Source organism: Trifolium pratense, linkage group LG4 (genome assembly GCF_020283565.1).
Source record: "Trifolium pratense cultivar HEN17-A07 linkage group LG4, ARS_RC_1.1, whole genome shotgun sequence".
Lineage (NCBI taxonomy): Eukaryota > Viridiplantae > Streptophyta > Magnoliopsida > Fabales > Fabaceae > Trifolium > Trifolium pratense.
In genome coordinates, this window is record NC_060062.1 from 35,672,188 (window position 1) to 35,684,587 (window position 12,400).

The 12,400-nt window shown below is 30.5% G+C and overlaps 1 protein-coding gene across 1 annotated transcript; it reads right to left on the bottom strand.

Annotated features, from left to right (window-relative positions):
* Positions 1 to 6,406: 6,406 nt before the first annotated feature.
* Positions 6,407 to 11,919, bottom strand: LOC123920394 (helicase sen1-like). The gene is made up of 7 exons (XM_045972657.1): positions 11,410 to 11,919; positions 10,240 to 10,815; positions 8,973 to 10,043; positions 8,562 to 8,886; positions 8,217 to 8,475; positions 7,893 to 8,135; positions 6,407 to 6,658 (listed from the first exon to the last, which is right to left on the bottom strand). The coding sequence occupies exons 1-7, from the start codon at positions 11,521 to 11,523 to the stop codon at positions 6,619 to 6,621; spliced, it is 2,628 nt and encodes an 875-aa protein (XP_045828613.1). The 5' UTR covers positions 11,524 to 11,919; the 3' UTR covers positions 6,407 to 6,618.
* Positions 11,920 to 12,400: the final 481 nt, after the last annotated feature.

Consider the following 12,400-nt stretch of genomic DNA (forward strand, 5'->3'; position numbering starts at 1 on the left):
CTTATGTGTATATTAGTTATTTTCAAATTGATTTATCAAGAATAAATTTTATGTGTATGATAAATATTTTAAATTTTTTTAATAGTTAAAATTGTTAATTTCTTTATTGTTAAGCATGAAGGAGTACTGCAATGTGTTTTTTTAAGCAAGAATGAGTGCAATGTTACCAGTTTTGTTTCTTCCTGTTGCAGGAGAAAGGAGTAGTAGCTACTACAAAAGTGTTTTAGAGTGAGACTTTGACCGCAACAACTCACATCATGTGATAAATTTTAATCTTATCATAAAAAGTCATCAGTATCCCTATTTGTTTTTCTTCTATTTATTAGTAAACAGTTTTTTATTTTGTCTTGCACTTAGCAAAATGACATAAAATGGCATATTTAACTAAATTGACTTATAAAAATAACTTGACCTGAGCCTATGCTAGGCCATAGTCTCATGTAGGTATATTGATGGCTTATATTAATTACAGCATCGACATATTGTCAAATTTATTTTTATATTATCAAATAATTATTTATAAAATAATTCTTTGTTTTTAGATTATTAACTTAGACTTATTAAAATATCTTGGCCTGAGCCTATGCTAGGCCATAGGCCCGTGTAGGTATATTGACGGCTTATGTTAATTACGACATTTATATATTGTCAATTTTTTTATATTATCAAATAACTTTTTATAAAATAGTTCTTTCTTTTTATATTATTAACTTATGTGTATATTAGTTTTTTCAAATTGTTTTATCAAGAATAAATTTTATGTGTATGATAAATATTTTAAATTTTTTTAATAGTTAAAATTGTTAATTTATTTATCGTTAAGCATGAAGGAGAAAGAGTACTGCAATGTGTTTTTTTAAGCAAGAAGGAGTGCAATGTTACCAGTTTTGTTTTTCCTATTGCAGGAGAAAGGAGTAGTAGCTACTACAAAAGTGTTTTAGAGTGAGACTTTGACCGCAACAACTCACATCATGTGATAAATTTTAATCTTATCATAAAAAGTCATCAGTATCCCTATTTTTTTTTTCTATTGCACTTAGCAAAATGACATAAAATGACATATTTAACTAAATGGACTTATAAAAATATCTTGGCCTGAGCCTATGCTAGGCCATAGGCCCATGTAGGTATATTGATGGCTTATATTAATTACAACATCAAAAAAATATTTGTTGATTAATAAACTTAAACTACTGAAAAAGTTAATAAATTTATAATTTAATCAAAGTACAAATTTTAATATATAAATAATTATAGTAGTAAAAAATATTATTCATATTAACTTAAATAGACCAGCCTTGTAAGCTAAAAGGTTTTTTTAATGGCCTGCAATCGGACCTATTTAACTAAATAGACTTATAAAAATATCTTGGCCCGAGCCTATGCTAGGCCATAGGCCCATGTAGGTATTGAGGGCTTATATTTATTGACAAAAAAAACATTTTCCATTGTTTTGATTTAGTGACAAAAAAACATTGCATTTAAAATAGTTTGGATTGATTGATTGCCTATCGACATTTTCCAGTGTTTTGATCAGTGGATAACTCTCACTGTAAGTGCAATCGATTTGTTTCGTTGACACACATTATTGCAATCACTATTTTAATTATATACTAAATTTTATTTAGTGACCTTGGAGTAAGATAATACTCTAAATTCCGAATGTACTAAAAATTACGATTACATATAAAATTAAACATAATTAGAGATTGAGTAGAGACATAAATATCATTGACACAAACTTTTGCAATCACTATTTTAATTCTATACTCCCTATAACCACAATTATAAGAAAAACTTTATTTTTTAAGTTCACTTAAAAACTCACGTATTTAATTTATAATATAGGTCAAATATATCAATTATTCAATGAATCTTGAATGTGAACTCGTGTATATCATTCAAAATATTTTAGAAAAAAAAGAAAGTTGGTTAAAAATATTTTAGAGAAGGAAACTATTGTGCCGACACTTGTCCCATGGAGGTTAGGAATGACTATATGTTCATGATATGGTTGGTCTTCCCTCATATCGTTTCTCTTAGTTTTGTGGAGATCTTGGCCTGATCCCCTCCTTTTGTGCATTTTCTTTTTCAATCTTAATGTAATATTTAGGGTGCTCTTGCATAAAAAAAAAGGAAAAAAAATTAGTATGAGAAAGCACGATAATATGCTATATAGATTTAAAAGCAAAAGAATAAGTGTTTTTTTTTTTACAATTTTAAATTAGTTATATGTTTTATGATTTTTTTTAAGGTCAATGAACCTGTTTGACTGCTCTTGTTTTTTTTTTTTTACGGTAAGTACTACTATTATTATTTAAATCAGTTTACCTATCGATTCTGCTAATTAATTGTTTGATCCTTAAAATATCAGTTCCGTATGTATAATAGAAATGCAGTCGCCAGTCCTCCTATATATACTTCATAATCAGGACTTGATTTTAATACTCGAGACATTGATTGTTGGTTAATAAACTGTTTGCTATTCAAAAAAAAAAAAAAATACTCGAGACATTGAAAGAAATGAAAGGAAAAAACATGTTGGGTAAAAAAATGTTTGAGAAAAATCAAGCTACAACACTATGATTTGATGGGATGTCTAAGGAAATTGGTCTATACCGTTGATTATTTCCTCCGGTCATAAATATTAACAAAAATAAATATTTACGCGGTATTTAATAAACTTAGTTAAATGTAATTAATTTGCAAAACATGAGTTAAGTTTACTATATTATCTCTTTTGAAAAGTGTAAAAGTGAAATAAATGTCTAAAAAAATAGAATTAAATAAGGGTATATTAGGAATAGTAGTATTAATTAGTTTAAAAATAGTTAACTTTTGCTTATAATAGTGACCAAATATTAAAATATTTTTTTGCTTATAAATATGACCGGAGGGAGTAACTTGTAAGGAAAATACTCCGTTAAATTGAAAGTTTGAAAATTCAAATAACAGGTGGGAAAGTTCTAAATTAAAAAGTTGGCGGTGAAGTTTGAATTTGAGATTTTCTTGGAGTCCAATTTTGAATATTGTTTTCTTACTTGTATTATCGACATTTTTTTGCTGTAAGGCATCCGTGATTTCATGATGCAATATTAAAAGGAGAATGTTAACTTGTGCCCTTAAGGTACATGTTAAGGAAGTAAAAATAGAAATTATTAAATGTTAATTTGTGCATTTTGACTTTTGAAGCATTAAATTTCTTGTATCATTAAATGTTAAATTTCTATTTTGGTATAAATTTCTTGTACACTTACGATTTCCAATGCTTGTCATAGGTTGACATAGTGTTGCTGCCTAAAAAATTCTGCAAGCTATTGCTTGCACAAGTAATGAAAGTTTTATAATGTTGTAGGAGTTGGTATTACCAATGACTTTCTTTTTCTTTTCCGGATATTATTACCGATGACTTTGTAAAACAAACTACTATAAGGGGTTATATATCCAAGGTCATGCTCTAACCTTTGTAATGAGAGTAGTTAGAATTAAGTGATTTATTGACAATAGACTTATGCAGTTTAAAATAGGCAAAATACATCTATAAGTCCTTTGAGTTTTACGTTTGTATCAGATATGTCCTTTAAGTTTTTAAGTATCAGATAGGTCTTTTAAGTATTTTAAGTATCAGATAGGTCTTTTAAAACTTAAAACTTAAAGGACCTATCTGATACTTAAAAAACTTAAAATCTATCTAATACAAACGTAAAACTTAAAGGACCTGTAAATACATTTTTCCTTTAAAATAATACTTTGATATCTTCTAATTTTTTATTCAATAAATTAACATGTAAGTACATTCAAAATAAATAATAACTAAATAATAGAAGGGTTTTTTGTACAATATTAAGATAAGAGTTATAAAGAACTCTAAAAACTTAAAGTAATTTACTAATTTAATTAATAATAATGCTAGTGCTATTACATGATAAGAGTTACAGGTATTGCAATAAAATTAAACTAATTTACTAAACACAATGGTAGTACATAATAAAGTTACAGAGGTTTTAAAAACAAAAGTAGAAGATTATGCATTTTAAATTTTGCGAATATGAATCAAGTTGCGCAAAAAAGTCTCAGGCAAATTTTAACATAAGCGTCGTATCACGTTGTTTGTACTTTTGAATATTGCATATTATAGAGTAAATACATTGTTCAATCACTATTTAAATTATATAAATTTTATATAATTAAAACTTTAGTTTCAATGTGTATTTGAAGATTGTAAAACTTTGCGGCTCTTTTTGGCACACCTTGTGTTAGCAGACTCTCTTTTGGTGTGAATATATTTCAGTTTTGCTTGTTCAAAAAAAATTATATAAATTTTATTTAGCGAAAAACATTGCATTTAAAATAGTTTGGACTAATCGACTATCTATCTTCATTTTCAAGTGTTTTGATCGGTGGATAACTCTGCCGTATAAGTGCAATTGATTTGTATCTTTGACTCACAATATTGCAATCACTATTTTAATTGTATAATTTTTTTTGACACAATTTATATAAATTTTATTTAGTTATAACATTGCATTTAAAATATTTTATGAACTGGTCGATTGGCTATCAGTATTTTCAAGTGTTTTGATTAGTGAATAGTTATCTTATATCAGTGTAATCAATTTATATCATTGAAACACATTGTTGCATGATAATATAATAATATTTAATACAAAACATAGTTACAATGTCAAAATATATGGTTAACTCTAAACTATTACTTCAACCACTTAGTTATATATATATATATATATATATATATATATATATATATATATATATATATATATATATAGGGGGCTGCTAACTTAGACCCAGTTGGGTCTAAATTAGCAAAGTGCACCTTTTCAGTTGGACCAAAATACCCATTCTTTTTAATTAATTAACCAAATTACCATCAATGGACGCGGATCCAGTGACGCGCGCGTACCGCAGGACCATGGTTACAGGCCGTTGATTTCCATCAGACAGCCAAGATCTGATCTCATCAAGACTGTCTGATCAATCAGACAGCCCAGATCATCCGAATCCATCAGATTCCAGCACGTGCACCACACTGGATTACACCCTGGAGAGAGAAGAATCTACTTTTTAAAAGCAGGACACGTGTCGCTGTCTGATTGACTGGGCGTGATTTTTTTCCATTTAATACTTTGAACTCAATTATTTCGTTGTAAATTAATTTTTTATTTTTATACCAAAATTCATAATTTTTTTTTCTCTACAAATAGAGACTTGGTTCGTTTGATTTGGACACAGAAAAAAAAAAACCCAATTTTTCACTACCTTAATCTCATTTTTCACTACCTTACATCAACTCACTGAAACCATTCTACCAGGAAAATGGTTTCAGATTACAACTCTCTGAAACCATTGTACCAGATAAATGGTTTCAGAAGCAAACACAATTAATAAATTACTCACTGAAACCATTCTACCAGTAAAATGGTTTCAGAATACAACTATGTGCAACCATTCTACAAGCTAAATGGTTTCAGAAGCAAATAACTAATAATCAACTTACTGAAACCATTCTACCAGCAAAATGATTTTAGATTACAACTCTCTGAAACCATTGTACCAGATAAATGGTTTCAGAAGCAAACACAATTAATAAATTACTCATTGAAACCATTCTACCAGTAAAATGGTTTCAGAATACAACTATGTGCAACCATTCTACCAGTAAAATGGTTTCAGAAGCAAACATTAGTTTTTAATTACCGTTTTATCTCATTTAATTAACTAAAAATAGTTTCAGGTCTCCAAAAATTTCATAAAATATACCAAAAGTTCCAGAATATTATCTACTATTTTCCTGGTATAATGGTTTCAGTGAGTTGGTTGAGTGGTGCGTGTTAAATTACAACACACAAGTAACGTATTTAGTAGACAAAAAATGAGATTAAGGTAGTGAAAAATTGCATTTTTTTTTCGGTGTCCAAATCAAACGAACCAAGTCTCTATTTGTAGACAAAAAAAAATTATGAATTTTGGTATAAAAATAAAAAATTAATTTACAACGAAATAATTGAGTTCAAAGTATTAAATGAACAAAAATCACGTCCAGCCAACCATTGTGTGACACGTGTCCTACTTATAAAAAGCAAATTTTTCTCTCTCCAGGGTGTAATCCAGTGTGGCGCACGCGCTGGAATCTGATGGATCAGGATGATCTGGGTTGTCGGATTGATCAGACAGTCTTGATGAGATCAGATCTTGGCTGTCTGATGGGAATCAACGGTCTGTAACCATGGTCCTTCGGTACGCGCGCGACACTGGATCCGCGTCTATTAATGGGTATTTTGGTTAATTAATTAAAAAGAATGGATATTTTGGTCCAATTAAAAAGGTGCACCTTGCTAACTTAGACCTAACTAGGGTCTAAGTTAGAAAACCCTATATATATATATATATATATAGAAAAGACACTAGTATTACAGTATTATTACTTGAAAGGTTCAATTACCATCTCAAAAAAGTTAACATAACAAATTTGTCAACCAAACACCTCTAAGTATGATAAAACAAAATCATAAGCTAGTTATATAAGCTAGTCATCTCTTCAAGAATTAAGTTTTTTTAGACAATTATTATGGCCAAACCCTTCAAAAGTAATTCCGTTCAATATTTCTCACGCTTCACCCACCTCGGTTTCCTTCGCCTTGCAACAAAAACAGCAAAGAAAATTCTGGGTGAGTCATTAAAATAATTTATAATATATAAATTAAATAAAAAAATTATATTGCATATTAAATTGAAGCCGTAACAAAGCGTAAAGAGTTGGTCATCAGAAAATTAAACCGCGTGTCTTAAAATAATATTTAAATTTTTCACGACTAGATCAAATTTATTGGCTTATACATTTTTTAATATATGTGATCTTTTTTTGTAAATGCTGCTATATTATTATTTTTTTTATAACAAATGCTCCAATATTAAGGAACATAAGAAGTATAACAATTCCAGAAATCAGTCATAAAAATAAAATAAAATTTATATATACTGTCTGTGTAAAATTAATTTACATATGGATCCAATAATATATTGACACATAATGTGTTTTAAAACAGAGAAAAATGAATATGTACCGACATGTTCCTTAATATTGGAGCATTTTTTCCTTAAAGGAATATGGTAGTTGTTTATTGGACGATCGTGTAAAAATATTTTACATCATCGGTGCATATCCATTAAAATCTTTAAAACACATGACGTGTCACATTCATCAAATAAATGATGTAACAACACATTATTAAATATGTGTGTAAAAGAACTTTACACTTGCACAACAATTAAACTACTCAAAAATACTAGAGACCGAATGAATGATAATTGATAGATAGACCAATAAAACCAATTAGACTAGAAAAGCCCCAAAATCTAAAACCCTAATGAACCAAACAGTGAGTTCTCCCAACCATTCCCAGCTACGTCGGTCTTGAGAATGATGGCAGAGCAGGCAGAGGAGATGGATCATACGAGCCACAGATGCGGCGAATTGAGGTGATTGGATGAAATTTTTCTAAATGTTTGCTTAAAGTGTAATTTAAAATTGCAGAGTGTTTTGTTTAAAATTGTGCTAAAATGTCATTTTGATTATTACCTAGATTAAAATTGTGGGTCAACATTATTGTAAAACTTAAGTTTGATATTGCAAGGACACAAGTTAACAAGTTTATGTTCATCAATTTAGCCTATGTTTTGTATTACGGTAGATATGTCACAATCACATGATGCACCGTGATTTTCCAAAAGTTACACACCGTAACTTTTGCAAACTTCCCATTAGTCACCGTGATTCTTGCATTCTCGCAACAAATATGATCAAACATACACTCAAAAGATTGCCCCACATTTGTAACAATAAACATAGCTATTAAATTGGTTCTACTCACCTAGAGCTAGAGGAAGTAGTTGGTGTTTCTGATTTTTCACCAATGCTTAGTTTCTTAAATGGAGATTCTATTTCTTCAAGTAGTTCGATTTCAAACAAGACATCCTTAATTGCCCTGGCTAGTTTCTTGTTTTCATTGGCATTATGGAAACAATCTCTTCTCTTAGCATCAAGAACTACATTTCTCCAAACAGAGTCACTGTTGATTAGAGTAGCCGCATTTCCTAATATCCAAAGACAATACCTGCACAAAATGAACTCAGTTTAATGTCTATCTACACAAACATTGAAACAGCATATAACAAAGTAAAAATAATGTGCATACCTAGCTCGAGTCATAGCCACATTTGCTCTTTTTCTATTTGAAAGAAAACCGACATTACCACTCTGATTAGATCTCACTGTAGATATTATTATAATGTCTTCTTCACCGCCTTGAAAGCCGTCAACAGAACGGACACTAACGGAGAAGTCAGAGTTAGAAACCTGAGTGTACTGCTTAATTTTTTCCTGGATTTCATAAACTTGAGCGTTATATGGCGATATTATTCCTATGCTAACTTTCTTCTTTGTCCTCATGAACACTGTCAGAACAAAACGAAAATACATTATTACACATATAAATGCAGCATAGTTCATACCATGTTCTTAAGAGAAAATAGAAATTAACCTTTATTGAGGCTTTTGATTATCTCAGAAATAACTCCAACCTCAACCATGTTCTTCATGCTTTGTCCATCTCCAAGTTTCTCTTTACCCTTGGTTATGTTAATGAAAGAATAAGAAGAATACATTTTTCCTTCAAGGAAAAGCCTGTTATAGCTTTTTTTCCTGACAACAAGTGCATCAGAAAGCTTTCCATCGTAGAACTCTTTGCACGGGAATAAGCTAATCGAAGGATGCATTCTGTACTGAACATTCAGCATATGCCGTTTGTATCCTAATATTACCAACCTCTCAAACATGCTTCGTCCAAATTCACACCTATCTGCAATCTACAAATGTATAATAGTTTTCAGCATATTATGCAAAATATTCAATTAATGAGAAAAATCAATAATTAAATGCAATGATCAAGTACCTTGCTTTTTACCAATGCAGGAAGTTGTCTCTCATCTCCGATTAGGATGCAATGTCGGAGACCAGACAGTTGCAACGGAATTGCTGATTCACATTCTTTAAGCTGAGCGGCTTCATCGATTACTAAAAATTGAATTGGGCTCACTTCTACTGTGTTTAGTTTAACTGAACTTGATGCTGTACACAAAATTAGGCACGCATTCGACAAGCAAAAATTTCCTACTTTAACTCTCATGTTATCTCTCTCGTCAAATACAGGAATCAAAACTGTGCCAGAAAGTGAACTTAGTATGCTAATGCACTCATCTCGTTTGACGTATAACGGTTGGAAATACGTAGGAATGCGAGATTTTGGCTTGAGTTTGACTTGCCACAAGGAAATTCCAATCGACCTTAGCAAATCAAAAGATTGAAGCATTTTCTTCACTGTTTCAAGTGAAATGAGAGATTTTGGCATGTGAGTGTATAAGGTTTTCATTAAGAACTCCAGCTTCTCTCTTTGTTCACAAAATTTGTGCCTGTATGCAAATACTGCCTTACGGGTTTTTTTCTTAGCGGATTCCTCCATTGAATTGAGCAACTGTATCATGGACTGCAAGCTATGCTTCCATCCAAATTTCGGATCAAAACACGCCATTAGATCCTGTACGCGATAATCAAGAAAGACATCTTCAAGCCCAGGATAACAATCTACTTTCATTCTCTTACCATTTCCAAACAGCACAATGTCACCTAAACCATATGTAACAAGCTCGGGTGAATCCATAACTAACTTATGCAACCGAATTGCCACTTGCAACACTGCAGTATTTGTTGGAGCACAAGTCAAAGTTCTCGTTTTTAGCTTGAGTAAAGAAAATAGCAAGCATGCTACTGTCTTTGTTTTCCCTGTCCCTGGAGGTCCCCATATAAGTTTCATATCAGCGTGATCGCAATTCATCATATCTACACCGCTCAGAACAGCATCTAATTGGGATTCATTTAGTTTCTGAGAACGAATTATCGAGTCCTCTTTGATGAAAGAAGCTTGACTATTTTCTTCCGAAAGACAATTTTGACAGTTTTCTCCACTCTGAAATGCAAAGCATTAAACAGGTTACATATTTAACTGCAAAATTATTTTGCAGGACAGAATGCACGTGTATTTCGCAGTAATTTTCTGTGCAGGAAAGGTAAACTTCGTTGATTTATTGTGTGTGTTAACATTCCATAGTATGCTATATATTAAATGAAGAAGAAACTCATTTAGAACATAAGATTATTCTTACAGTTAGATGTGGGCCCAACACTGTTTTAATTATGTTCAGGTGTTCACCCTCCGAGCGTGAATTCAGTGCATCTGAAATACGAACATTTGTTGTCAAGTTGATAAGGAAAACTGCATACAATTTCAGCTCGTTGTTCCTCCCCAAGTCATGTTCAATATCCATATTCATGGATTTGGATGACAGAACTTTGATTTTATCCGAAAATTGATTTTTTGCCCGATCAACATATGCGATATGGTAGGGACTTTTGCGCGTGTTCAAGTCATCTAAGCTTTTAGGTCTGATGTTTGTGAAAGCAATGAGATCACCAGTTGCAGGTTCATAGTTTTCACCATCTTCCACACTATCAAATGTACTCTTCAACCTTATTGTATGCTGGAACAGTTTGAATTGCTTTTGAGCTTTCATAAGTTTCAATTGCCTGCTTTTTTCAACTTTCTTGATTTCACAAAAAGGAGCTTTAGACACACCAGATAAGCTTGAAGATAAATCGGTGCGTGTTTCTTCAAACAATAGAGGAATAAAAGATGTCTTGTATTCTGTTACTGACTTAAATGTGTCTGGAATCTTATGAACCTGGGAGTACATAGGTTTATCAAATGTAAGAAGTTAGAACAATTAATGCAATAGCAGCATAATTAAACATTGAATAGAATCCATAAGTGGAAGAGATGAAAATGGTAGAACTAGAACATAGCAATTTTCAGTTCATGCAATACTAATGTACTCACTCAGGTTTTGAATATAAACAAAAAAAGAAGTTTTTGTAAGTTCATCGAAAAAGTTCCAGATACATATTTTATCCAATGAACCTAGAAAACCTTTTTGTTGCTTATATTTTAAACCGGAGGGATTACATGGCAATTTTCATATTTATAACTAGTAAGTGCATTAAATTGTCAAAAATCCAGTCAATACTATTTTCACATAGACACAAAGTAACAATATTTTGTGTACAGCCTAATTATTAAACAAAAGATAAACATACTTTAAGTAGTAGCTTAAACAAAGGCGTAAGTGGTTAGTTGCAGGATTAGTCAGTCCTTGGATAGGATACCGAATTTTCGAAAAATGTAAGAACAAGGTAGGAGTGATCTAGCATTTTTATAAAAACCATACTAGCATATGAACACTTTTTAAATTGAGTGATAAAAAGGGTGTAAAATAAACCTTGTCTTTGAAAAGATTTTCGTTGAGAACATCCTCAAGGGGCCATGAGAGTACAACATCCAAGAGCCTTCTAGGTTTATGATCATCTTCACTTGCACTAGTAAACTTCTCCATCCTTTGCTCTTTCTCAACTCTAAAGCAATCATTAAGCAAAATAACTTAGCATATATGTAAGGTAACAAAACAAAATGAAAAGAAAAAAAATGAGAGAAAAAGGTAAAGTGTATGTCTTGTTAAACAATTCAAGAACATAGTACATAATCAAAGTCAAAAGAAAAAGACTATAGAAAAAGTTAAAGGAGAAACAAACAAGATGACCAAAGTCCAAAGTGTAAAGTAACCATAAGCTAGAATACTATGAGAGGTTGGATCTTCAAGTAGTACAGTTTAGAAATTTTGGTGATGTATCTAAAGATTTAATTTTAGTGATGTGGGAAAGGGGAGAGAAATTTACTAGTAGAACATTTATGTAATTAATTAATGGTGTTTAATTATTTTAGGAAGAGGAATGGAGTACTAGTTTTAATATGGCGTTTGATTATTTGAAGGTGCTTATGTCTTCTCGACTTCTACACTCCTTTTCATTTCCATGCATGAACATATACGGGATCCTCTTGTATTTTTATTTTGTGTTTTAATGTGACGTTTTTGCATTTATATTTCCAAAAATATAGTTTTTAAAATATAAATGCAAAAACATAACATTAAATATGTCAAAATCTCTCTTATATCCCCCAATATATTAAAAAAAAAATCGATAATAGAAGAAATGAAAATCATAAAAAATAGAGAGGATCTTTACTCCATATACTTTTTCCGTGACACTTTATAAACATAATTAACATTTTAGGGTCATTACATATTTAATATATTTGGTCTAAAATTATTTATTATTATATAAATTACCAACTTAATTTGCTCTTTCTTATATAAAAGAGAAGAAAAGTTGTGAATTTAATTTTTGAATCACTTAAATATATAGTACTCATTA

Coding starts and splice junctions, on each gene's coding strand:
- LOC123920394 (XM_045972657.1), bottom strand. CDS start 11,523: ATGGAGAAGTTTACTAGTGCAAGTGAAGATGATCATAAACCTAGAAGG. Junction 8,476..8,561: donor AATCAAAAGCCTCAATAAAG/GTTAATTTCTAT, acceptor TTGTTCTGACAG/TGTTCATGAGGACAAAGAAG. Junction 6,659..7,892: donor ACTACTTCCTCTAGCTCTAG/GTGAGTAGAACC, acceptor TTTTGTTGCAAG/GCGAAGGAAACCGAGGTGGG.